The sequence below is a fragment of the Carassius auratus genome, unplaced genomic scaffold (genome assembly GCF_003368295.1).
Source record: "Carassius auratus strain Wakin unplaced genomic scaffold, ASM336829v1 scaf_tig00025933, whole genome shotgun sequence".
Classification (NCBI taxonomy): domain Eukaryota; kingdom Metazoa; phylum Chordata; class Actinopteri; order Cypriniformes; family Cyprinidae; genus Carassius; species Carassius auratus.
The window spans coordinates 67,235-95,225 of record NW_020525469.1 but is presented as its reverse complement, the minus strand read 5'-3'; the positions used below and the strand labels follow the sequence as shown (position 1 = coordinate 95,225).

Here is a 27,991-nt window from a genome sequence, read left to right as displayed (position 1 = left end):
ATTTAGACTTTTTTCTTTAAATTTTATGAGTTTTTTCTCGTAATTTAACAAGGTTTATTTTCTCAAAATGTAAAGATTTTTTCTTGAAATTTCTTGAAACCAGACGAATCTCTTTAAATAAATCATCGGATCGATGTCTTGAAGTGTGGTAACCTTAGTATAAAGGGAATAATTGACTTCGGACCGTTGAATTATTAGAAAAATAATGCACACCTTATTTTTCTAATAATTCAACGGCCTGTCGTCAATTATTCCTTACTTATTAAACACTGTTCATGTTAGTATTGTGATCAGTATGTTTGTTTTGACAATTATGTTATTAGGAGTGCATATGAAGGTGATTATCTCAATTATATTTCAATATAGGCCAACATTACAATAACTGGATGATCTAAAAATTCAAACTTTCATTAAAAACTGTTCATAGAAAAATGGACTTAAGTAACTAAGTGATACTCACCAGTGACAGTAACACTGAAGCTCCTAATAATGGTGAATCTGCTGCTGTTGATCTGAAGTTTATATTCTCCAGAGTCTGTGGTTCTGGTGTTCATGATGGTCAGAGATCCAGTCTGATGATCCAGCTTCAGTCGGTCTCTGAATCTCTCTTTACACTGATCATCTGTGCAGATTTCACTTAAATTTTTAGCGATGAGAGTCATTAAAATACCACAACATCAAATTATTTTTTCTTTTTATTTCCACGACTTCTAAAGTAACAGATTCTCCCTCCTTCACTGACTTTCTTCTCATTTTATCTTGTTCAGCAGCAGTAACACCTGAAACACAAACCAACAGCTAAGCAAAGGATCTTTCTTTTTATATTACTTATTCAATGATATGGATGTGGTCCCTTTTTAAAAGTTGTATTCTGCTCATTGTGTTACTGTTTGTACAGCACTATGGTCAATGTTGTTTTTTTATTCAGTACTTTAGAAATACATTTGAATTTCTGAGAAAAAAAAAATAACTACACAACATCAACCCAGCTAGAATTTTTTTGTTCTAAAAATGTTCTAAGAACATTCCCATGGATTGTTCTAACAATGTTTTTAGTGGGTAGTTTTATTTTTGTTCCCAGAACGTTCTCTGAAAATATAGGATAACGTTCTCTAAAAAACATTCTAAAAATGTTTATTAATAACATTATTAGAACATTATCCCCTAACATTCTAATTAAGATTTAAGCATATGTTTAGATGTTGGATGTTGATGTCTGTTTAAAAGTAATAGTTTGGTTTGATGTCACCATAATGGTGGTAAGTGTTGGCTTTAGTTGTGCAATTTGACACTTACTTGTCAGTGATGTTCTTTAGCTGCTGTAATCTTTATTATAGCAAAAACAGCAAGAAAACATGTGGTTAGACGACACTGGTTGCTTGCTATTGATTAATGCAACACATATGCGGTCTGGTTGCCTGTTTTCTCCCAATATAATGTATAGTGCATATTATTTATTAAAACAGCATAATAGCTCAAGCGCCTGAAACCCAGCTGAATTTAAAAAAAAAAAATTGTCACACAAAGATCAAGATTTAGTGTATGAATCTCAACAATGGTGACATGCATCATGCTGCAATGTATTCTGGGTACATCATGCAAAACTCATTCGTGGCACCCAGAATGCATTGCGGCATTAAGCTTGTCACCATTGTTGAGATTCATACACTAATTATTGAGGTCGCTGTGTGTCTAAGCAGTCTCTAGTTCATTAACAATGTCATTTAAAAAGAACAGACAAAATCTGATATGAATTTGCAGAATCTTATGCACTGCATCTGCTATAGTCTCTAATATTAAATTAATAGCATAGATTCAACTCCACATAAAACCAGTTGATCAGATCACTACGTGAAAAAAGTTTTAATATCAGCAAGTAACCAACATCACCTGACGACGGTTTTCTCGCACTGTTTTTGCTATAACAAATATAGTTATAGCGGTTAAATGAACAGATACACTGAAAAAGACTCATACTGCCTAAGTACTGATCACCATAATGGTGACGTCAAACTAAACTATTATTTTCAATAAACCATCAACAACTCTGTTAATCTCAATAAGAACTTTTTTACACTTATGACAGAAATAAATCTTGTTTATAATAAGTGCAGTTGGTAATACTGTTTCTGGAGTTATTTACACTAGAGTCTGACACCAAACAGAGGTTGGGTTTTCCCTTTCAACCAACATTTTGACTTCTGAGCGATGTAAGTTCACATCTAGTGTGATGTGAAGCTTTATTAGAATGTTAGAGAATAATGTTGTAACAATGCTATCAATAGACATTTTTAGAATGTTTTTCGAGAATGTTATCCTAACTTTTAGCAGAACATTCTGGGAACTAAAATAAAACTAGCCGTTGAAAACGTTCTTAGAACAGTAAACATTTCTAGGTGGGAAGATCTGTACACATCAAATGACTTTCTATGCCCCATCTCAACTTTCAGTCTGAAAAACATTATTTGTTGATATTATAACGACTCACCTTGAACAACAACACTGAATCTCTTCACAATGCTGATTCTCTCGCTTGTGATCTTTAGTTGATAAAGTCCAGAGTCTGTGTTTGTGGTGTTTGTGATGGTCAGAGATCCAGTCTGATTGTCCAGCTTCAGTCTGTCTCTCAATCTCTCAGAACCTTTTTTATTACACTGGTCATCTGTACAGACTTTACCAAGATCGCCATTGATTTGAGCAATACGGTTGTCATTAAAAAACCATTTAAACCATTCTTGTTGGTCTGTTTTATCAGTGTGTAGAGTGACTGAATCTCCCTCCATCACAGACACTGACTCTCCATCTGTATCAACACCAGATGAACCTGAAGAAGAAATGAACCACTGATGCACACCAAACAAAATAATACAACAGGAAAGTCTTGTACCTACTGATCATATATAATGTGGGTAGAAAAATATGTCTGGATTTATAACCTATCACATGGAAATGAACAGCAGAAAAACATTGATTTATATATTTACTCATCAGACAAACATTCACGAGTCTCATGGATGAACTTATACTTAAAGGATTACATTTAGCTCCATGTCATCCAAGATGTTCATGTTTTTCCTTCTTCAGTCTAAAAGAAATTAAGGTTTTTGAGAAAAACATTCCAGGATTTTTCCATTTTTCCATACATTTTTGGTGGCCAATGGATTGAAACCCAGTGTTTACAAAGCTAACTTGCAAATAAAGTGTTAGGAGTTTTTCACCCTACCTTTTTATATTGTAATATACAGATGAAGAACTAACTGCATGTGACCTTTCCAGCATTATTACACAATGGATGAAGATGCGCATGGCAGAGCTAGTGCAAGATGAGCTTTTGAGGTTAAATAGCTATTGTGGTTAAAAATCCATAATTTTTTATTATTACTTTTAGAAAATGACAGATAATTTCATTAGATAGAACCCTTATTTCTCAGCTGGGATCAACTGAAGCTGCATTGAAATTGCAATTTGGACCTTCAACCCGTTGGCCACCATTGAAGTCATAAATCTTAATTTCTTGAGAAAGAAAGAAAGAAAGAAAGACATAAACATCTTGTATGACAGGAAGGGGTGAGTAAATTATCAGGGAGTTTTAATTCTGGAAGGGAACTTATCCTTTAATGACTTTTCTGACTACTTGTGGATCTACGAGATCAATGATGTATATATTTAATGAGCATCAACACTAAATTATACTTACTAGCGACTGTAAAACTTAATCTCTTCATTATACTGCTTCTGCTGTTGATGATCTGTAGTTTATAAAGTCCAGCATCTGAGGTCCTGATGTTCGTGATGGTCAGAGATCCAGTCTGTTTGTCCAGCTTCAGTCTGCCTCTAAATCTCTCATCACCTTCTTTACACTGAACATCTGTACACATCTTACCCTGGTCTATACTGATTTGAGCTATTCGAATGTCATTAAAATACCATTTAATTTTTTTCTGTTGGTTTGTTTTTACACCAGTGTGTAGAGTGACCATATCTCCTTCCATCACTGACACTTCTTCTTGATCAACACCAGACACACCTGAAGAAGAAAAGAACAGTTCCTTATGAGCAAAGAACAAAATTATACAACAGTAAAGTGCAATGAAAAGTTGTTTTCAGATAAAGATTGTGGTAAGAGAAATATGTATAAATAAAAAATGTAAACAGGGATGTGCAATATCGTCATGTAAGATAATATTGTGATGTGAGGTATGCAAGCTAACATTATCAAGCACTTTGCAAATATAGAGATAAAAATTATTACCTGTATTGAATGCAGTTATAATGCCCCAGAATTTCAAGATATCCAAAAGCAAAAGCAAAAAAAAAACTTCTCTGTATGAGTTATTTCTAGTTAAAGGGTTACTCCACCCCAAAATGAAAATTTTATCATTAATCACTTACCCCCATGTCGTTCCAAACCTGTAAAAGCTTCGTTCATCTTCGGAACACAATTTAAGATATTTTGGATGAAAATAAGGAGGCTTGTTACTGTCCCATTGACTGCCAAATAAATAACCATGTCTAGGTCCAGAAAAGTATGAAAGACGTTGTCAGAATAGTCCATCTGCCATCAGCGGCTCAACCATAATGTTATGAAACAACGAGAATACTTTATGTACACGAAGAAAACAAAAATAATGACTTTATTCAACAATTCATCTCCTCTGTGTCTATCCGTTTCACTGTAGTGCCATTTTGGAGAATGTCTGCTGAACGCAAGCAGCATACGCTCTTCTGTGTCAGCCACAAGAAAGTGCTGTTTTTATTCAAATGAAAGGATAAAAATACACACAGAAAACATATCCTTACTTTCCTGGACCTTGACACTGTTATTTTCTTGGCAGTCAATGGCACAGTCAAAAGCCTCCTGGTTTTCATCCAAAATATTTTAAATTGTGTTCTAAAGACGAACAAAGCTTTTACATGTTTGAAATGACATGGGGGTAAGTGAATGATGGGCAAAATGTTCATTTTGGGGTGGAGTATCTTTTTAAGCCCTATCATAGGGCTATTTTCTTGATTTCAAATGAATACTGAGAATACAGAATAAAATGTTGCCATTTTCCCCGCCATATAATAATTTAATAGGATTTCCTATATTTAATTCTTGAAAGGTGAAGTTCTGATGATAAGTGAAAAATCGACTGACCTTAATGTGTATCAGTCACTCCTATCTTCTTTCTCTGCTAATGTCTCCACTGCCAAAATGACATACTACCATAACAAAATTAACAATTCAACTCTTGCATGCTTTTTAAACATTTTCCTTCTTTGTCCTCCTCCTCCCCCTCCTGCTTCATCTCTAATAGCTGATGACTTTGACACGTTTTTCATTAATAAAAAACAAAAACACATCAGTGCACAATTTTCCACACCACAAACAGTCAAGCTCATATCACCAGCAAACATACACTCATTTACATCCTTCTCTTCACTCTCTGAGGCAGAAGTCTCAAAACTCATCCTTTCTAATCACCCTACTACTTGCCCGCTTGATCCTATTCCATCTCATCTCCTTCAAACCATTTCTCCTCCAGTTATACCTGCACTCACTCACATCATCAACACATCCCTCCACACTGGTGTTTTTCCCTCATCATTTAGACAGGCTCGTATAACTCCACTACTTAAGAAACCCACCCTCAACCCATCTCTTATAGAGAACTATAGACCAGTTTCCCTTCTTCCTTTCATTGCAAAAACACTTGGACGAGCTGTGTTCAACCAAGTCTCTACAACCAACCCTACTGGCAAAAGGCATCTCAGGAACCACACTTCAATGGTTTGAGTCTTACCTATCAGATAGGTCCTTTAAAGTATCTTGGAGAGGTGAGGTGTCCAAGTCTCAACATCTAACTACTGGGGTGCCTCAAGGCTCAGTTCTTGGACCACTTCTCTTCTCTGTCTACATACAAGGCATCATTAGGTTCTGTCATTCAGAAACATGGCTTTTCATACCACTGCTATGCTGAGGACACTCAACTCTACCTCTCATTCCATACCTCTCTGATGATCCGACGGTAGTTATTCGCATCTCAGCTTGTCTAACAGACATTTCTTGCTGGATGATGGACCATCACCTTCAACTCAACCTTGCCAAGACAAAACTGCTTGTGATTCCAGCAAACACATCGTTTCATCACAATTTCACCATCAAGTTAGGCACATCAACCATAACTCCTTCAAAAACAGCTAGAAGCCTTGGAGTTATGATTGATGATCAGCTGACTTTCTCAGACCACATTACTAAAACTGTCCGGTCCTGCAGATTTGCTTTATTCAACATCAAGAAGATCAAGCCCTTTCTTTCGGATCATGCTGCACAACTCCTTGTTCAAGCTCTTGTTCTGTCCAGGCTGGACTATTGCAATGCTCTCTTGGCAGGTCTTCCAGCCAATTCCATCAAACCTTTACAATTAATCCAGAACGCGGCAGCATGATACATTTTTAATGAGCCAAAAAGAATACACGTCACACCGCTGTTTATCAGTTTGCACTGGCTTCCAATAGCTGCTCGCATAAAATTCAAGGCATTGACATTTGCCTACAAAACTACCACTGGCTCTGCACCCATTTACCTAAATTTGTTACTTCAGACTTATGTGCCCTCTAGAAGCTTGCATTCTGAAAGTGAACGTTGCTTGATTGTGCCATCCCAAAGAAGCACAAAGTCACTTTTACAGACTTTTAAATTAAATGTTCCCTCCTGGTGGAATGAACTCCCCAACTCAATCCGAGCAGCTGAGTCCTTAGCCATCTTCAAGAATCAGCTTAAACCCATCTCTTCCATCTCTAACTTTAACACTCACTATTCTAATTATATTCTTAAAAATGAACTAACTACCTTTCTAATCTTTTTGTATTCTATTTTCTTTTCATTTATTATGCAAGTGTGTGTGTGTGTGTGTGTGTGTATAAAGACCTCTAACACTAGCTTGCTCTATTCTTTTTTATTCTATCTGTTTTCTTTTTATTTATTATATTATTTAAAATCCCATGCTACGTGTACTGTGTTAACCTAACTGAGACTTGTTATAGCACTTGTATATCATTGCTCTTTTTGTTGTTTTTGATTGCTTCCACTGTCCTCATTTGTGAGTCGCTTTGGATAAAAGCATCTGCTAAATTAATAAATGAAAATCAGACCAATGTATTCAAAACCACTAGTCAAATTTATCAAACAGGAATTATTGTTTCCAGGGATTATGTATTGATCATTTTAGCTGTATCAATAAAACATTTTAGAAGAAGCAACTTAATGAATATGCCTAAAATATTTAGGTGTGAAAATAATTAAAGACCTAACTTATTTGCATGAGGATAATTATGAAGAAATTAACCAGAACATGAAGACAGACTGAAAACTGGTTTAGTTTAGGAGGAGGGATTCACCTTTTACTGTCTGTTGTATTTAATTTAATCCGTTTAAGTGGAAATTTTTTAATTCATAATTAATGTCATTCCAAAAATAATCAAATTAATGATGTAATTTAAATGTAGGCCTACATGGCTTGCTGTTAAAACAATGACTTACCATGAACAACAACAGAGTAGGATCCTCCACCGCCGTGATTTTTGCTGGAGATCAATACATCATAATCTCCAGAGTCTGTGGTGTTGATTTCTCTGATGGTCAGAGATCCAGTCTGATGATCCAGCTTCAGTCTGTCTCTGAATCTCCCAGCACGATTATCACACATAATATCTGTAGAGCTCTTTCTGTGATGTCCAATGATTTCAGCAATGCGAATGTTATTAAAATACCACATAACGTCTTCTTGTTGGTGTACTATATGATATTTTAAAGTGACTGAATCTCCCTCCATCACAGACACTTCATCTGTACTAACACCAGACACACCTGAAGAAGAAATGAACAGTAAACCACGAGCCAAACAATAACACACATTGTTTATTTTTATTGTAGCCTGCCATAAAAGAAACTGTAACAAATAAATGTCTTACAAGGGTCAAGTAAAATACAATTTGTCGAATCCATGTAAACTAAACTGCGTCACGTTCGTATTGTTGACCTGAAGAGAGATTATAACATTAAAATGTCTTACCATACGCGAGTAAATACGTGAGCACTGAGAGCAAATTCGAGGCATTCTTCATTTTGTTTTGAAATGACTACAGTTTCTGTGAAGGTTTAAGTGCTGTGTCATGCCCGTTAAAGCCTCCTTGTGCGTGACTCATTTTTTGGACCATGTTTTTTTTTTTTTTTTTTCTTATAAATTATACCCTGCATTAAATGTATGCTTATGTTTCTGCATCGTAGTCATAACATAATTTGCATAGCCATTTTATAATGTAGATATACTCGTTTTCTCTTTTAATTTCTGCATTTGCTATAACATCTCGGTTACGTATGTAACCTTGGTTCCCTGAATAGGGAACGAGATGCTGCGGTTCTGGCCGTTCCGTACCTTGATAATTCTTCATCTTCAGTCATGAAATCTGAGCGAAATGGCGCGCTGCACCCAGGTATATCATGCGTGCGCATGCGTAGGGTGGTGCTATGCGCCATTTGGCCAATAGGATTGGCGGGATGGTATAGGGCTTCAGACATTCGTCACACCGGAGGTGTTCCCATACGTGGTGACGTCACCGCAGCATCGAAGTGACCTATGATAGGGAACATCTCGGTTACGTATGTAACCTTGGTTCCCTGAATAGATTTCATGACTGAAGATGAAGAAGTTATCAAGGTACGGAACGGCCAGAACCGCAGCATCTCGTTCCCTATTCAGGGAACCAAGGTTACATATGTAACCGAGATGTTCCCTATCATAGGTCACTTCGATGCTGCGGTGACGTCACCATGTATGGGAACGATATACCAAAACGCCTGACGTACCTGATAACTGAGATCCGAGGAAGCATCTGCTCAAGCGGAGAAAACCCGGGAGCCAGGAGCCATCCTCACATCCAGACTGTAGGACTTGATAAAAGTGCTCGGTGAGGACCATCCTGCCGCAGCACAGATATCATCCATAGAAGATCCACTGAGAAAAGCTTGAGAAGAAGCCACAGCTCAAGTGGAATGAGCCTTAATTCCTAAGGGCGAAGCGAGTCCGCGCGCCTCATAGGCCAAAGAAATTGCCTCCACCAGCCAATGGGACATGCGCTGCTTTGTAACCGCATGGCCCTTACTTTTATGTCCAAGACAGACAAACAGCTGGTCAGATTCACGCCAAGGGGCTGTACGATCCACATAAGTCTTTAAAGCTCTCACAGGGCAAAGACTTAGATCTTCTGATCCAGCCTCAGCAGGTGAAAAAGCTTCCAGGAACACTTGCTGAAAGCGAAAGAGGTTAGATGCGACCTTAGGAACATAGTTAGGCCTGGGCCGCAGCAGCACCTTCACAGAGCCCGGTGCAAATTCCATGCATGAGGGTGAAACAGAAAGAGCCTGTAAATCCCCAACTCTCTTGAGGGAGGATAAAGCCATGAGAAGAAGTGTCTTCAGTGTCAAGAATATATCCGATACGGTCTCCAAGGGCTCAAACGGATGCCCTGATAAACCTAGCAACACAATGGATAAACCCCATGAAGGAACTCGCACAGGGCGGAAAGGCCTCAGCCGTCGCGCACGCTGTACGAAACGAGAAACTAGTGGATGACGCCTCATAGAGGCACCGCCTATGTATTCGTGGTAAGCTGAAATGGCTGCCACGTAAACCTTAAAAGTGGCTGGTGTTACGCCATCCGAAAAACAATCCTGGAGGACCTCCAGCACTGAAGCCACTGGGCAGTAAACTGGATCCACATTACGATTGCCACACCAGGCTGTAATCAGTCTCCACTTGAAAGCATATAAGCGTCTCGTAGAAGCTGCTCTAGAATTCAATATAGTCTCAGTGGTTTCAACAGAAAGACCGGGACATACTAATGCACTCCGCTCAGTGGCCACGCCCACAGTTTCCACAGATCCGGCCTCGGGTGCCAAATCAGCCCCTGTGCTTGTGATAATAAATCCTGTCTGAGGGGAATCTCCAAGGAGAGCCCGCTAGCAGACTGATCAGATCCGCAAACCACGGCTGCGTGTGCCATCGCGGAGCCACCAGCAGCAGCTGTTCCACTCTGTCCCGCCGTATTCTGCATAATACCGCTGGGATCAAACGAATCGGAGGAAAAGCATACAGACTGGTCCTGGGCCAGCTGTGAGCTAATGCATCCACGCCCAGGGGCGATGGGGGGCATAGGGAGAACCATAGCGGGCAATGCGTAGTCATGTTTGACGCGAATAAATCCACTTTCGCTTGCCGAATATCCGCCATAAAAGATTCACCGTCTGGAGGTGTAATCTCCATTCTCCCTGTTCCAGAGCCTGTCTGGATAGCATATCTGCTCCGAAGTTCAAACGTCCGGGGACATGAACAACTCGGATCGACAGAAATTTCTCTGAGACCAGAGAAGAACATGTCTCGCCAGCCTGCACAGGGGGCGAGAGCGTAATCCTTCCTAATGATTCAGGTATGAGACAAACGCTGTGTTGTCTGATCTGAGCAGCACAAGACGGCCGATCAGCAGATTCGCGAATTACTGGAGAGCCAGAAAACTGCCAGTAATTCCAACCGGTTTATATACCAACTGCGTTGTGCAGCTGTCCACACTCCATGGGCTGGTAGCCCTTGACAAACAGCTCCCCAACCGGTCAAAGACGCATCCGTCGTGACGGTCTCTGGGAAAGCTCAAATCCCCAGCCGAACCCCGGTAGGAGAAACTCGGTTGGCATCCATAGCTTTAATGACATCACACAACTCCGTGTCACCGAAATCGTCGGATGCGGAAGACAACGGGGTGAAATATTTCGTCTTTCCGCCCACTTTGCCACTGAAAAGGGCGCATGTGAAGTAACCCCAGACAAATTACGGGGAATGCCGCTGCCAATCGTCCAAGTGGTTAACAGACGGACGCCCTGGAGCCGCAACGGGGCCAGAGCTACATCCATGCATTGAGAAGTACGGGGTCTACGACTTCTATAGCCCCTTTGCTCAGCAGAGTTGACATCTCCTGTCACAACACTGCTATTACCATCAGTCTACCACCGTGGAAAGAATTCAGCGGAAAGAGGCGGGCCTCTAAAAAAACGAATTGGTGTATCCGTGACAATTGTGCGTAACACCCATTGAGAAATGCCGGGCAAGCGTTCCACGCGACCCAAAACGATACTAGCAGTCTCAAATTTCCGCTTTCTGCAACGCTGTCATACACATAATGTCCGTGCACGGAAAAGCCTGCGGCATTCGTGCACAGGGGAAGTGTATGCATAAGAGCTATTGCGTCCCGTTGTGTATAATCCTGAACGTGTCCACGGCAGGAATTAGACCAACGAATTGAACATCAGGCTCTGCCGCTAACTAAAACGGCGGCTGTGCGAGCCGTCATAAACGGGTCGTCTGTGTAAGACCCTTGAATCGCCCCTCAAGATCTGAAAGCTGGATTGCGCAGTGTCTGAGGGATTATTTTTTTATTATTTACGCCTGGCGTCACAGCCCGATCCAATGCTGCTCGAAGCGCTGTTTGCTGCGAGACAGTCAATGTTAGAGCGTAGGGACTGCAGTGAGAGTGTTGGATGCGCATTAGCGGTCCAACAGCACTCTATAGTGGAGGGCACAGTCCCTGGCGAACATGAAGTAAAGCGCATGCGTAAACTTGCTGCGTTTCGTTGTGTATAATCCTGAAGCGTATCCACGGCAGGATTTAATTCACCAAGATAAAAATCGGGCCACGTCGCCATTGCGAGAATGTGGCGGCTGTATGAGCAGTCATAAACTGGCCATCTCTGCCAGCCTTTTGTGCCGTCCCTCAAACTCTGAAGGCTGGATTGTGCAGAGTGTCTGAGGGGGCGCTCAAATGATAGCTCAATCCAATGATGCTCGAGGTGGCTTTGCTGCGAGACAGTCAATGTTAGAGCGTGGGGACTGCAGTGAGAGGGTTGGATGTGCATTAGCAGTCCAACAGCACTCTCTAGTGGAGGGCACAGACCCTGGCAAACATAGAAGGAAAGTGCAAGCGTCAAACTCGCCGCGTTTCGTTGTGTATAATCCTGAAGCGTGTTCACGGCAGGATTTAATCCAACAAGATAACATTAGGCCACGCCGCTAACGAGAACGCGGCAGCTGTGTGAGCCGTCATAAACTGGCCATATTCGCCAGTCTCTCGTGGCGTCCCTCAGACTCTGAAGGCTGGATTGTGCAGAGTGTCTGAGGGGCGCTCAAATGATAGCTCAATCCAATGATGCTCGAGGTGCCTTTGCTGCGAGACAGTCAATGTTAGAGCGTGGGGACTGCAGTGAAAGGGTTGGATGTGCATTAGCAGTCCAACAGCACTCTCTAGTGGAGGGCACAGACCCTGGCAAACATGAAGTAAAGCGCATGCGTCAAACTCGCTGCGTTTCGTTGTGTATAATCCTGAAGCGTGTTCACGGCAGGATTTAATCCAACAAGAAAACATTAGGCCACGCCGCTAGCGAGAACGCGGCAGCTGTGTGAGCCGTCATAAACTGGCCATATTTGCCAGCCTCTTGTGGCGTCCCTCAGACTCTGAAGGCTGAATAGTGCAGAGTGTCTGAGGGGGCGCTCAAATAACAGCTCAGTTCAGTGACGCTCGAAGTGCTTGTGCTGCGAGACAGTCAATGTTAGAGCGTGGGGACTGCAGTGAGAGGGTTGGATGTGCATTAGCAGTCCAACAGCACTCTTCAGTGGAGGGCACAGACCCCGGCAAACATAGAAGGAAATGCATGCGTCAAACTCGCTGTGTTTCGTTGTGTATAATCCTGAAGCGTGTCCACGGCAGGATTTAATCCAACAAGATAAACATAGGGCCACGCCGCTAGCGAGAACACGGCAGCTGTGTGAGCCGTCATAAACTGGCCAAATTCGCCAGTCTTTTGTGCCGTCCCTCAAACTCTGAAGACTGAATTGTGCAGTGTCTGAGGGGCGCTCAAATAACAGCTCAGTTCAGTGACGCTCGAAGTGCTTGTGCTGCGAGACGGTCAATGTTAGAGTGTGGGGAAAGAACGAGAGGCTTCTCGTAAAGAACCGTAATAAGAGAAAAAATTTGCCGAAATATACACGACTCGATACGTCTAGACGAGACTAGGTCGCGGCGGAGTTTGGCGCGATCCGTTCGGCTAGAGAGGTAGTCAAACGGCATCGCTATATAATAGCAGTCCGCCATGTCACTTAATCGTGGCAAAAACCCGCGCCGTTCGTGATATGCGCTGATAAGGCTGCTTCCAGGACCTCGAAACCTCTTGGTGGAGGTCCGTGAGAAGGGTAATTTATCCACCGCGCGGATAGCCACATAATAGCACACTGAGGAAGGGGAAGCGCGTTTCTCCTGTCCGCTCGGAGGGAGAGAACCGCTTATGCCGGTCAGAGCCTACTCTGAGTAGAAGCTGCGGTTAGACAACATAGTATAAAAGCAAAACTGCTCTGATTAACGCGCTCGAGTAGGGGAGAGCGAGCAAGTGGAAAACTCCAGTGCATCACTGTACTCATAGTCAAGCCGCACATATCGCCCCTAACCAACACCTCGTGCGGGGCCTCGGCGACCGCAGAAGCGAACGGTGGGGGTTAGACGCGAGGCGACTGAAGAAATAGACTCCAGAGCGCGGATACTTTTCTTATTTTACCATAGCCGTAGGCTATCACAGAGAGAACATGAGAGAGGCTGCAAACGAATCTCTCATGAGTGCCTCCCTGTGATAAACCCATATACGGCTCTTACCTTTCGTTGACTCATCGCGTCCGCGAAAGAGGAGTTAACACTGCTCGAAGAAAATTGCTGGAGAACGCGAGATGATAGGGCACAGATGATTCGCTATTCCTGAAGGAATGAAATCTGAGCGAAATGGCGCGCTGCACCCAGGTATATCATGCGTGCGCATGCGTAGGGTGGTGCTATGCGCCATTTGGCCAATAGGATTGGCGGGATGGTATAGGGCTTCAGACATTCGTCACACCGGAGGTGTTCCCATACGTGGTGACGTCACCGCAGCATCGAAGTGACCTATGATAGGGAACTATAATAATGAAAGCACACCCTCCGAAATGAAACTAATACAGAATTTGACCACTAGAGGGATGAGCAATATTAATACAGAATATATGTTGCTTGCTTTGTCATAGGTACTATGCTTATATTAGGGTTACTAATGTCCACCATATATTTTTGTTACCGTTTTAGTGTTACTAATAATTGTAAGATAAATAAATTGTCACTTTCTTTTTCAGACAGTAGTCTGATATCACATTCCCATTTATATTTCATTAATATATGCGTCTATAATGCAAGTAGTTATATTAGTATTAGTAATCTTGTGTTCAACTAGGAATTCAACAGTCCCAGAATCCAGCTATTACGTGCAATAAATAAATAAATAAATAAAAAACATACAAGGAGCATTCAATTTATTATTTTTTATTATTATTATTATTATTTTCAGAATGACAACAGAGTTTATACAGGCTCAAATCTAAATCCCTTTTTTTTTTTTACATTTTCTGACACAAAATTAAGGAAAGGCACATGATATTTCCCTTTTTAAAAACTCTTTATATACACAAGTCATTTAATAAAATCTCTTGAAACATATGTATTGGTAAAACTAAAACACACATGTCCAGTTATTATTGATTTTAGCATTGTAACACACATTACAGGCTAAGCCCCCCAAGTGGAGGGCCCAAAAAAGCTCTCCCCCCTGAGCTTCAGGACAATGACCACACGAGGGAGTTAAACCACCTTTTAACATTATTTAACATTAAAAAACTCATGGGGTATCAAATATAGACTGATGTACCGAGTATATATGTGTATATTATAATATATATATATATATATATATATATATATATATATATATATATATATATATATATAATGTATATATATGTATATATATATATATATATATGTGTGTGTATATATTAGTGGTGGGCCGTTATCGCCGTTAACGTGCTGCGTTAACGCGAGACTCTTATCGGGCGATAAAAAAAATATCGCCGTTAATCTATTCTCAAAGTTGGGTTGGGAGCTGGGTCTATACTAAGCAAGCTATGATGACTTTCACCTTGATATTTTATATAACTGACCACCGGCGGCGCCAGGGGGGGTCCTGGGGGGTCTCAAGACCCTGCCAAAAAACGCCTTGACCCCCCATTTGACCCCCCACCCTCTTCCTGATTATATATATATATATATATATATATATATATATATATATATATATATATATATATATATATATATATATATCCGGGATAAATATAAAAATATATATTCAAACTACGCAGAATAATAATAAATAATAATTGTTTCGACATTTATTCGTACACTGAACGAGAATCGTTTCTGTCAGACGCGTCCGATTCGAGAACCGAGGAGCTGATGATACTGCGCATGTGTGATTCAACGTGAAGCAGACTGACTCACAGCTCGTCTGAACCGAACTGATTCTTTTGATGATTGATTCTGAACTGATTCTGTGCTAGTCTTATGAGCGCGGGTAAATCGAAGGCTTGAAAGAAGGGCAGTCGTCGCGAATTACATTACATCGAGCGCAAAAGAACCGGTGAACCGTTTTTTTTCCCCCAACTAGTTTTATTTTATCGAACTGTCCGAAAGAACCGGTTCACTTGAGCACCTGCTCCTTTGCCCCTTAAGTGCCCTTTTGTCAAAGCAAAATTTCCTCGATTTTTTTTTTGTAATAACATTCCCTTTTGTGAATGCCTGCCCACGCCCAATCATAATATTAGAACAATTTATTAATAATAATTTAGACGTAAATAAAATGACCAACATGATGACCTTTCACCTTACGACGACCTCATCCAACGCTCATTTTTTTAATTGCTAAGGGATATTTTCAACACTGCGGCAGCTGGTAAGTGGTGTTTAATTCTCAGCGAAGTGATTTTGATGTTTATTTACTTATTATTATTTTACTAGAACGATGTGATGTGAGAAAATGCAGATATGTTGCTGTGTGTACTGTGTAGAAGTAACGCTAGTGTGCTGTTTGAGGGAGAAAAGTTTCACAGGTATCGAGGGGTCTGGTCTTTTTTATGTTATTTGACTACACTATTATTATATTACAGTACTTATTTATTTTTTAACACATAGAGTGCCTTAAAAATAATTATCACAACACTGGTAAGGCTTATTCAGATTTTCTCATTCTCTGAATTATCATTATACTATTCAGAAATGAATTAAAATATAATTATATTTTAAATGTGATGCAAATATTTTTTTTTTTTTTCAATAGCAACAGTGTTTACAACAGCAAGACCACTTTAGCCTGTAAACTCAGTATCTCTCTGGAAATAAATGTAAAAATATAAATGGCAATAAAAAAATGCATAATATACCTGACATCAAAGCGCAGTGTGAAGGATATGAATAACAAATGTAGCCTGTCATTTGTTTACATTGCAAAGGTGTTTGATTTTAGACAACAACTACAACAGTAATAAAAATATGAATCACTATATTCCAGTGTATCAGTTTTTTATGTTTTGTATCAATATTTAAGGTGGACTTATTGATTAGGTCCAACCCTTTAAAGTTTGAGCATATTGTTTGCAAAATGCAATTGATTAATTAATTAAAAACAAAGTAGTTGATATGCTGTGTTGTTTTTGTTGTTTAGTAGCAGTAATATGCAGTTATTAGCCATGTGCACTGTATTTTTTGTTGGTTTTCATGAGACCCCCCTTGAAATGACCAGGACCCCCCATTGCCCCCCCAATCAAAATTGTCTGGAGCCGCCACTGTAACTGACTCGCTGAGGACAGCCTAAAAAGATGCTCAGGACAGTTGACGGGCCACTGCTGCGCATCGTCACAAAAGCTTATCTTTCTCACGTGTTTTTAAGCCTTTCCACTTGTCGATTTAAACATTAAAGCATCCAAAAACTAGACGCGGAAAAGCTGAACAGAGTAGCGTGCCGTTAGGTGCGCACGAGAGAGAGAGAGAGAGAGAGAGAGAGAGAGAGAGAGAGAGAGAGAGAGAGAGAGAGAGAGAGAGAGTTCACCTCGAAGTTCCTCCTGCACCGGAACGAACAAATGCAAATCGCAGTTTGAACAAACAAAAAGATGTGAAAGAGCCCAATTCAATACCACGGTGTTCTGGTGTTCAGGGCTCGCGCAGAGAAAGGCGTCTCAAAACACTAGAACATCGAATTTGCTTATTTTTGCTCTTGTGCCGACAAATACATACAAAATATGTCAAAATATCCACCTTGGAAATTATGCTCTAATAAACTGTCAGTTATTTCTTAAGTGAAAGTAAACAGTTGAGGAAAAAATGGGATGTGTATTATATTGGATGCGTTCATCGTTTCTTAAAGTGGCCGCGCCTAATTTAGCTACTGGCTGCTGTAATGTTAATCCAAGAAAATGAAAATGAAAATCACTCACTGTTCTTGACTGAATTTCTTTGTAGTTTTAACAGTCAAACCAAAAATTATTCAGAAACCAGATATAATTTTTGATATATATAGCAAAACTGTAATAATGTGAGAAATGTTGAAGGTGTCTGAATAAATGTAGGTTTGATTGTATATTTCATTTTTACATTGAAGACTATCCAGTGCTATTATTTGGTTTCTGTACCTTGACACCTACAAACTTGAAAAAAAACTTAAACATTGGTGTGAAACAGGAGTAATGTTGTTTGCACCTTGTGCAATGTGGAATTAGTTTACAGCTTTTTCAAGCACTTTGTGATACATTTTGGAAACAGGAGATGAGCCCCTTTTCTAATGCACCACCTAGCTTGATAAACCCCTTCTCAAAGACTTACTGTTTGTCAATTTTATTTGGGTAACACATATTCTGAATGCCTTCGGCAGAATTCGAATGAGCCATTTTAATCTAGATTAATCTAGATTAATTTCAAGATCACAGTGAGATTAAACTAGATTAAAAAAATTAATCTATGCCCACCTCTAGTATATATATATATATATATATATGTGTGTATATATATATATATATATATATGTGTGTGTATATATATATATATATATATATATATATATATATATATATATATATATATATATATATATATGTGTGTGTGTGTGTATATATATATATATATATATATATATGTGTGTGTGTATATATATATATATATATATATATATATATTATACACAGTAAACATCTGAGAATTAAAATTTGCAAATATCATCCTGAATTCACAATTTTTTTTTTATTATTGCATAATAAAAACTCTCCTAAAGTCCAGTCAGTCACCATCAGTCGCAACTTGCGCGCATTTATTTAAAGTTTACGTCACTCAATGACTAGGGGAGAGCAGGGGCGAAAGTTGCATTTTTCAGAAAAACATAATTTTAAAAGATAACGTTGTAGACAGAGATGTATTTCTGCTGTGGTCAGTAACTCATAAGTGTGGTCTAACAATACCAGGTGGTATTTTGTAGAAATGTAGAAAGACTTCAGTATAATTTCACTTTGAACATAAGTTGCACATTGTTACTTTCGACCCCATCGGTTGGGACGAAAGTAACACACAGGTGGGTCAAAAGTAACACAACAATATAAGCTAGATTTTTTTCTGTTACTCTTATTTTTATTAAGTAAACCTGACTATGGCCTTGTTAAAATGTAACTGCAAACATATTTTGACCTTTATTTTTGCAAAAAAATATTAAATTACATTTTTATATTTTTATTTTAAATTTAAGTTTCATCAAATGTCTCAAAACCCGACTGTACAAACTTGATTTTTTTTGTGTATTTTTATAAAACATTTTTTCATTAGAATTAACAATATAACAATTAAATTATATTACCATAGTATAAATTCTAAACATAATGTAACAGTAGGCCTATTCATGTTTCCATCCAGTTGTTTTTATGCATAAATTGAAAAAGTGCATTAAAACATCTGGAAACACTGCAAATTCATAGGTGGAGGTGTAAAGGCTACGATATGGCTAAAACCTAAACATAACTAAGGTAAATGTGAGGTAGGAGCTGCCCAGATGTTCCTCTATGTCCAGAAACGCCCTCTCATAAACATCTGGACAAAACCATACCTCTGTTTGTCTTTCGGACCCTCACTCAGACATATTCTTTTGGTATAATATGATATTAACATTTTAATAAATGATGCAAGACACAGAAATTCACAGAATAGCATGTACCGGAACAAAATAAATACTTCTTGTCACTGTAGCGGGACAAAAGTAACAACTGTTACTTTCGTCCCGCCAGAAACTCCTGACATTTAAACTTGATTTACTTTTATACTAAAAAACTTTGATAATGCAAACTTTAGGATGTTAAAGCACTAACTAACCTGTAGATTGATCATTACTGTGACACATGAAACAAGAAAAACAACACAACTAATAAAAAAAAATTACCGCTTCAATAATTTACTTTTGTTGTCGAAAACAGTTTTACGGACCTAACTGCGGGAAATGATGACGAAATCACGTGATATTTCTCAGCTCTGTGAAGGGTTGCGTTTTGAACATGCTCATAGCTTGGCATGCAAATGTAGTAATAGGGCTTGGGCGTCGTGACGTCATTACGTAGCGTGGCCGCCACGTTGAATGCCTCCTTTACTGCCACTCGGACTACTGCGCAGTGTTCAGACATACTCCCTCTCATCCGTGTGTCTTAATTTGATTAATTAAAAATCTATTTTAACCATTTTCAACCGTTGCTGAATTGTGGGGTGTAATAGCGCAACACATAATCGCCATGGGGAAAATAAAATGAGAATGGATTAACTTTACACAGCTTTCCTACTTGGAGGCGCGACTACGGAGACCATAACATCTGAATATTAATTTATATAGCTTAAGTAAACATTGAAAATAAGGCAAATTTCTCGAGTTACTCATCCAAAATACGGGAAATTTCAACATTCATCTTTTTGTTGCTATCCCTCTGCTGACAGCAAAAATTCGTACTATAAAACTGCTGCATTAACTAACGTTAAGCGATTTGTGAAGCTAGGTCTAACGTGACTTTAGTTACAGATTGGCGTGAAATCGTGCTCTCACAACAACCACGCTATATTAAAATGCCCAACATCACGCTAAGGTTGCTTTCAAGTAAGCAAAACTATGCTTTGAAAACAGCTGTTTCGCTGGAAGGACAAGGAGTAGCAACAGGACAACAGCATAGAGACTTGACAGGTCTGATGGAGGGGCTAACGGGATATTTTACAGGAAAATACTAAAACGGGAAGACAGCGGGGAAAGAGCTCAAATACATGAGAACCCCGCAAAAAACGGGAGGGTTGACAGCTACTTAACTACACTTTTGAAACACATTGTTAAAAGTCCATGTGTGAATGGTTGTTAGCACTAACGGTTACTAAACTAGCAGCTTGGTAACGTTAGAGCGCAGCTTACCGGATTACTGTATACTGTTTGCCACTGTTCCGGTTCTATGATTTGCAGCTCCTGAACCCATCCATTTGTGAACTGTCATGAGACTTCAATGACTTGTAGCTTCGGAACTATTCTGAAGTGTAGGCGCTCACAAAACAAACAAGGTAGCCGAATATATCTGTAATGCAAAAGTGCGGCAACAAGTCTCTGTCGGTACTCCACTATTTGTTGGGAATTTCATATGGATCCAAACCGTTAATAGTGCCGATTTTGTCCACATACCGGTCCCTGGCATCCCTTTTTAGCGTATCCCTAAAAATCCCACAAGCTTTTCGCGATTTTGACATATTTTTTTCTTTCTCCCAACTCTGCTCTTCTCGTTCAACTTGCTGTATGTTTACATTCGCGAAGCTGGCAACATGGCCACGTCCCAGAATGCAACTCGGCGCCCAAGCCCTATAGGCTCGGAGAAAATCGGTTTGTTACTTTCGTCCCACATTACTTTAGACCCCGCTCTCCCCTACGTTTTCCTAACCAAAAAAAAAAAAAAAAAAACAGATTGCCCTGCTTTGCCTCTGATTGGCTAGTACTCGTTGGCATCTCGGTCAGAGCCAATTAGAAGCAGGATGTGGGTGGGAAAAAACTCAGTGGGAGAGAGAATCAGGAGACGAACGGTGAGTGAGTGGTTTGGACGGAAATGATCAACACCTGTCTCTTGTTTCAGTAATTTGCGTGTAGAGAATATATAACGCCAGGAAAAACTGGGGTAGTCGAGAGAGAGAAGGACTGCTGACGTGTTCCTGAGCCGGGAGAAGTAACCCGGAAGTGATTACGATAGTGTGTTGATGTCAGAGTAAAATTCACCGTTGGTGTTTGAAAATATTATTATTTTGTTAATAAACTTGTCAGCAGTCCAGCTGACCGCAGGGGGGCTAGACTCATGGCCGACCCGAAGAAGTGTGCGATTGGGAGTAAGAAAGTAAGGTATCTGGGCTTCCACTTGGGGCATGGACAGGTGCGTCCCCAAATTGACAAGACAGCCGCTGATGTGACCTGCCCATGTCCCAAGACCAAAAAGGAGGTAAGACAGTTCTTGAGGCTGGCAGGATATTATAGACGGTTTGCTCCTAATTATTTGGACCTCACCAGCCCCTTGACTGACCTTACTAAAAAGGAGGCACCAGATATGGTCCAGTGGATGGAGCTGTGTCAGCAGGCCTTTACCCAGGCCTTTACCCAGGCTGCTCTGTGTGGTGGGCCGTTATTACATTCTCCTGATTTTTCTCTCCCTTTTCTGTTGCAGACAGACGCATCGGACAGGGGTCTGAGTGCAGTCCTGTTGCAGGAGATAGAGGGGAAGGAACGGCCGGTGCTGTACATTAGCTGGAAGCTCTCGAAGAGAGAGACTAAGTACAGGACCATCGAGAAAGAGTGTCTTGTCATCAGATGGGCCGTCCTCACCCTCCGCTGTTATCTCCTGGGTAGGTAATTCACCCTGTGTTCAGACCATGCTCCGCTGCAGTGGCTCCACCGCATGAAGGATACCAACATGCGGATCAATCGTGGGTATCTGGCTCTACAGCCTTTTTAAGTTCAAGGTGATCCACAGACCGGGTGTTCAGATGGCTGTGGCCGACTTCCTCTCCAGAAAGGGGGGGTAGCTGCAGGCCGGATGGCTCCCCGGCCTGAGTCGGGCGGTGGGGGTATGTGGCAGGGGGGGCGTGGTTTAGCGAAGTCTGCTGCGGGAGAGAGAATCAGGAGATGAACGGTGAGTGAGTGGTTTGGATGGAAATGATCAACACCTGTCTCTTGTTTCAGTAATTGGTGTGGAGAGAGTATATAACACCAGGAGAAACAGGAGTAGTCGAGAGAGAGAGAAGGACTGCTGACGTGTGCCTGAGCCGGAAGAAGTAACCCGGAAGTGATTACGATAGTGTGTTGATGTCAGAGTAAATGTCACCGTTGGTATTTGAAAAGATTATTATTATATATAATCAGCAGTCCAGCCGACCCCTTGTCCTCTTCCTTTCCACCTACGAACATACTAAAGGACCAACACCAGCAGATAACATTGCACCCCAAATCATAACAGACTGTGGAAACTTAACACTGGACTTCAAGCAACTTGAGCTATGAGCTTCTCCACCCTTCCTCCACACTCATGGGCATTGGTTTCCAAATGAAATGCAAAACTTGCTCTCATCTGAAAAGAGGACTTTTGACCAATGGCAACAGTTGGTTTCTTCTTCTCCTTAGCCCAGGCTTGATGCCTCAGGAGTTGCTTAACAAGAGGAATACGACAACTGTAGCCAAGTTCCTTAACATGTCTGTGTGTGGTGGCTCTTGATGCCTTGACCCTAGCCTCAGTCCATTCCTTGTGAAGTTCACTCAAATTCATGAATCCAGTTTGCTTGACAATCCTCATAAGGCTGTGGTTCTCTCGGTTGGTTGTGCATCTTTTTCTTCGACACTTTTTCCTTCCACTCAACTTTCTGTTAATATGCTTGGATACAGCACTCTGTGAACAGCCAACTTCTTTGGCAATGAATGTTTGTGGCTTACCCTCCTTGTGCAAGGTGTCAATGATTGTCTTTTGGACAACTGTCAGATCAGCATACTTCCCCATGATTGTGTAGCCTAGTGAACCAAACTGAGAGACCATTTTTTCAAGGTGTTTGGAGTTGATTAACTGATTGGCATGTCATCCTATTCTAATTTGTTGAGATTAATGTGAATTGGTAGGTGTGACGAGTGGGGCGGGGCCGAGAGACGTGGGAACAAGGAGTGAGGCCAGGTGTAGTGATTGGAGATGAGCTACACCTGCGACCCACCACCTGTCTCGAGTCCCACGTAGGAGATGGAAGGATATAAAACTGGAGCGACGACCGTGAAGGACGAGAGAGGACCAGGCCTGGACATTATTTTATGTGTTGCTTTTTATTTGTGCGCATCAGTCATCCGTGAGGGGCTGATGCGCTGTTATTTGTTTATTTTGAATAATTAAAGTTTCATTTTGGATTGTGCGCCGGTTCCCGCCTCCTTCTTCTGGATGAATATGGAGATAATATTATTACAGTAGGTTTTTGTTAAATGTGAGCCAAAGACTTTTACACTGGGCTTGTTTGCTGCTGCCAATTGTTCCCGGCGCCGCCCGCAACGTTGGTCTGCTTTCACACTCAGTTGTATCAAATTGTTTGCAGTCACTTTACATCATCACACACGGAAAATGCCTGGAGAACACAACGCGATGTTATTTTGGTGCTATTATGCACAGCATAATAATTAATTTAAATTATTAAATTTTACTTAATATAATTTTTACTTTTAGGAGTGTGTGGAATCGACCTTGGCTCTCTCATCTGTTTAGATAACAATGATATCGACAGTGTTACGCATGCGCGGGATACTTTACTTCCTGAACTAGTGCGCACTCGAGTCCGTGTTGCTTGCACATTCACACAAACTGTGCCACAGTTTGGGAGCAACCGAACTCAGACCACTTTCTCCAGGTAGTCTCGGATTTGGTACCCAAGTGCGCACCAGGGTCCGATGGCAGCTTTCACATTAGCAATTTGTCATGCGAACCGTGCCCCGTTCCGCACTTAACTGCCAGTGTGGAAGCCCCCTTAACCTTAAAGACCGAGACAGCCACCCGCGGCTAAAAATAACTGTTATTCTTTAATGTTTAATAACATCTGAACCGCTAATCCAATCTGAATGCTTTAAAAAGTGATGTAAATTATGATGTATTTATCTCATTTGGATATTCAGAGGCGCTGTAGTGTACGTGAATATGTCATAGCATTTTGACAACATTGAACCAATGCTTTCGTTCCTCTGAGCCAAACAGAAATGATTGTTGACGCTTAGTCCCACCCCCATGCCCAGATTGGTTCAAACGGTACCATTTTCAACCAATAAGTAGTCTTTTGAACTACTATTTAACATATTGCTTTAGAAAATGTACGAAAACAATGTGAAAGTGAAGTCTGTCGCGAGTGCATGAATACAAACACAAAATAACACATTTGCATGAGAAAACTCTCTGAAAAAGCACAAAAAAAAAAAAAAACACGACAGAGAACTTTGTCTGGATTTGTGTCTTGGGTCGTTAGGCGATGTCCTGGTGAAGTTGATTCTGACGCAGATTACAGCCAACGGATTGAGCATTTATATTATGTACATTATGTATACCAAGTATATTATTATACAATTATACAGTTCATAAAGATAGTTTGCATTATTATTTTCTGTTGCACTCTGAATAATTCTCACTCATATTGTGTAGTTTGTGAATAATTTCACTGTTTTTGCACCGTATTGAAGACAATTTGTGCAATTGTTTTTACTATATGCTGCATAGCTTGTGTTTATTGTTCATACTCAGATTGAAAATATATTTCTCGGATGAAGAAAAAACTTGTTTTGTTTGGTTTTGTTATCATATAACACTCTTTCCATTTTATTTACTCATTAAAATATTTTTTGGACAGCTCTATTGTTAGTTAACAAAATAGGCTTGTTTTTCCACTTAAAAGCATCGATAACAATATTGTAATAAATGGCTTTCACTTGCTTTGGTTAATGGTATATGTAAACAAAATTTTATTTGGAAGTGTAGAACACCCAGACACAACTTTCTAAAGAAAAATATCCAAACTTTAAGAGTTTCTGTTTGAGTACACGGTAAAAAACACCCAACTGTTGCTTGCATTTTTCTTAAAACTCTGTAATTTCATTAATTCTTAGAGAAAATGAAAGGAAAATTGAGACTTTAAATTAGTTAAACTTAAACTGTAAGTTCTCCTGTTTATAACTATATATGGCACTTGATGCTGACTGTTAGAATAGGTCTGAAAAACAAAGAAAAGTGCAGGGGTGTCAGGCGCCCCAAAACTGTTCTTTAAGGGTTAAACTACTTCAGTCTGTGTGCATTGTGTGCATTGTTTCGTAATTTGAGTTGAATTACTGAAATAAATGAAGTTTTCCAGAACATTCTAATTTATTGAGATGCACCTGCAATTTTTTTGTAATAAAAAAGTAAAATTCAACAAGATTAGAAGTCAGTGCTGTGCTATTCATTCTTCTGACCACCAAATGTAAAAACTAAAAAAAGAAAAAATAAGAATTTTTCAACCAAGATAAAATCCTCTTCACAAAGCATTATTTTGCTGTTAATTTGTTTCACCTGCTTTGCATTATCATACATCTACAAGTGATTTTGTAGTTTCTGTTTAAAGTGTAGTAAACTACTGTTTGTGTGTGTTGTAAAATGATCAGTTGTCAGTCAAGTTTATTAATGATTTATGATAATTAATCATGTCTGACCTGTGGCTATTTCATGGTTTTTGATGGATTAAATTTTATTTCAAGTTGTTCTATATGAAGAGAATGTATTATCAGGTACATTAAAGCAGGAAGAAGCCCTTCACCTACAAGTAAACACCCATGCACTTAAACCCCATGCATAAGATGTTTGTCCACCCATCAGATCAAACCATGTCTCTAAGGAAATCAGACCGCAAGTTTCAGTTCGATGCGAAGTAGGTGCTGCTGTTATCACACCTCAGACTGGCAATGTGCGATCAAAGATGATTTTAACTGTTTTAAGGTTCACAACAACTGAACGATTATAAACTATTTTAAAATCCATCTTTGTTTTACCACAAAATCTTGGAAGATTGAACAAATTGTATGCTTTTTTTTGGCTATTAAAGCATCAAATATTTTAATAAGAGCCAGAAGTATATTTATATGTTACTATATAACATGCAGATCATGTGCATTTGCATTAGGAGAGTCGAACGTGTGGGAGGATTCACGCCATGTTTTTAGCAGATAGCCTTATTGGATCAGACAGAGAACGGTTAAAGAAAATGTTTTACGTGCTTATTTTGTTCTGTTTGTGCTGGAGACATCTGATTGGTAAGTTATAAAGCATGTTATGCCATTTTATTAGTTTTTGTTTCAGAACATCAGCTACTGCTGCTGTTCAGATTGGGGATCTGCATTTTCTTTTCTTCTCATTTCCGCTGCTGCTCTTCAATTTAAATAAGAACCTAAATCTGTATCAAAACCTGTTAATTTTCTCCAGATGGGTTTGGTTCACAGACAAATGAAAGACAGTCTGTGATTGAGGGAGATTCTGTTTCTTTACAAATTGATGCTACAGAAATGCATGAAGAGGATGACATACTGTGGTATTTTGGAGGCGAAAAATCACCCGTAGCTAAAATCAACAGAGAGACTAAAACTTTCTTCACATATAATGATGTTCTTGATGGGAGATTCAGAGACAGACTGAAGCTGGACTATCAAACTGGATCTCTGATCATCACAAACATCACAACTCAACATGCTGGACTCTATAAACTAGAGATAAGTGGAGCAAAACTGATATCAAAATCATTCAGTGTTTCTGTCTTTGGTGAGTAGAGATCATTTGCATATTCTCGTTTTATTTTACTGCAACCACTTACATGTTTAAATTATTTCAGTGTGTGAAATGACAGTGTTTTGTTTATTCACTCATGTTTCTCAGCTCGTCTACCTGTTCCTGTCATCAGCAATAACTCTTCAAACTGTTCTTCGTCTTCATCATCTTCATCTTCATCGCAGCAGAATTGTTCATTGTTGTGTTCAGTGGTGAATGTGGGTCATGTGACTCTCTCCTGGTACAAAGGAAACAGTTTATTGTCCAGCATCAGTGTGTCTGATCTCAGCATCAGTCTCTCTCTACCTCTGGAGGTGGAATATCAGGAGAAAAACAGCTACAGCTGTGTGATCAACAATCCCATCACAAACCAGACCACACATCTGGACATCAGCAAACTCTGTCACACATGTTCAGGTACATCAGCGCAGATATGTGTGTGTGTTTTTACTGACCTGGTCTCTATTTTGTTGTAGGTCAGGCTAATGCAATCACTTATTTATGACTACAGCACTGGATGAAAAGTCTACATCACATCACGTGTTGACTTCTGCTGCTTCTGCTGGATCTCTGTTGATTGTAGCTGCAGTCGGGATCTGCTGCATCTACAGGAAATACAAAAAAACTAAAGGCAAGTGTGTAAGAAGCAATGGAAATAATGCAGTATTTGATTACACAATTCCTCTGAACTATGCGTATATTGCAATAAGTTTGTGTATATATCTATAATGAAACTAGATGGTGCTACACACATACCACTTAGTGCTGTTATTCTTATACATTGTATAAATGACATGGATGTAGTTAAATTGCAGTTTTGTTTAAAATACATTGTTTTATTATAGGTGATGTTGATGCTAATGTAACAGTTCAAATTCACAAAGTAGAGATCACTTACGCTAATCCAACATTCTGCAAACTAAATGCACAACAACTAGTAAGTTGATTTTATTTCTGTGCATTGTGTACATGAGTTGTGTGCTTCTATGCTGATCTGTCACATATTAACAAATATGAATAAAAACACTACATTAGTTTTTAGACTTCTCAACTGGTGTTTTTTTACAGATACCCACAGAGGACACTCACGTGGAGTATGCGCCTGTCTGCATGAGATGAATCACTGGTCTTTTCAGTCCCTTTCACTTATAAGCACCTCTGAGCATTTTTGG

At 39.8% G+C, this 27,991-nt stretch overlaps 1 protein-coding gene across 1 annotated transcript in view; it reads left to right on the top strand.

The window, feature by feature from the left end:
* LOC113078530 (SLAM family member 9-like) overlaps nucleotides 1-27,214 on the top strand; it is a gene marked incomplete at its 3' end in the record, with an annotated part of 53,988 nt that extends 26,774 nt beyond the window's left edge. The window contains exon 3 of the mRNA XM_026250828.1: nucleotides 26,928-27,214. Within this exon, the coding sequence (XP_026106613.1) occupies nucleotides 26,928-27,214 (287 nt within the window). The remainder of the gene's footprint in view (nucleotides 1-26,927) is intronic.
* Between the last annotated feature and the right edge of the window lie 777 nt (nucleotides 27,215-27,991).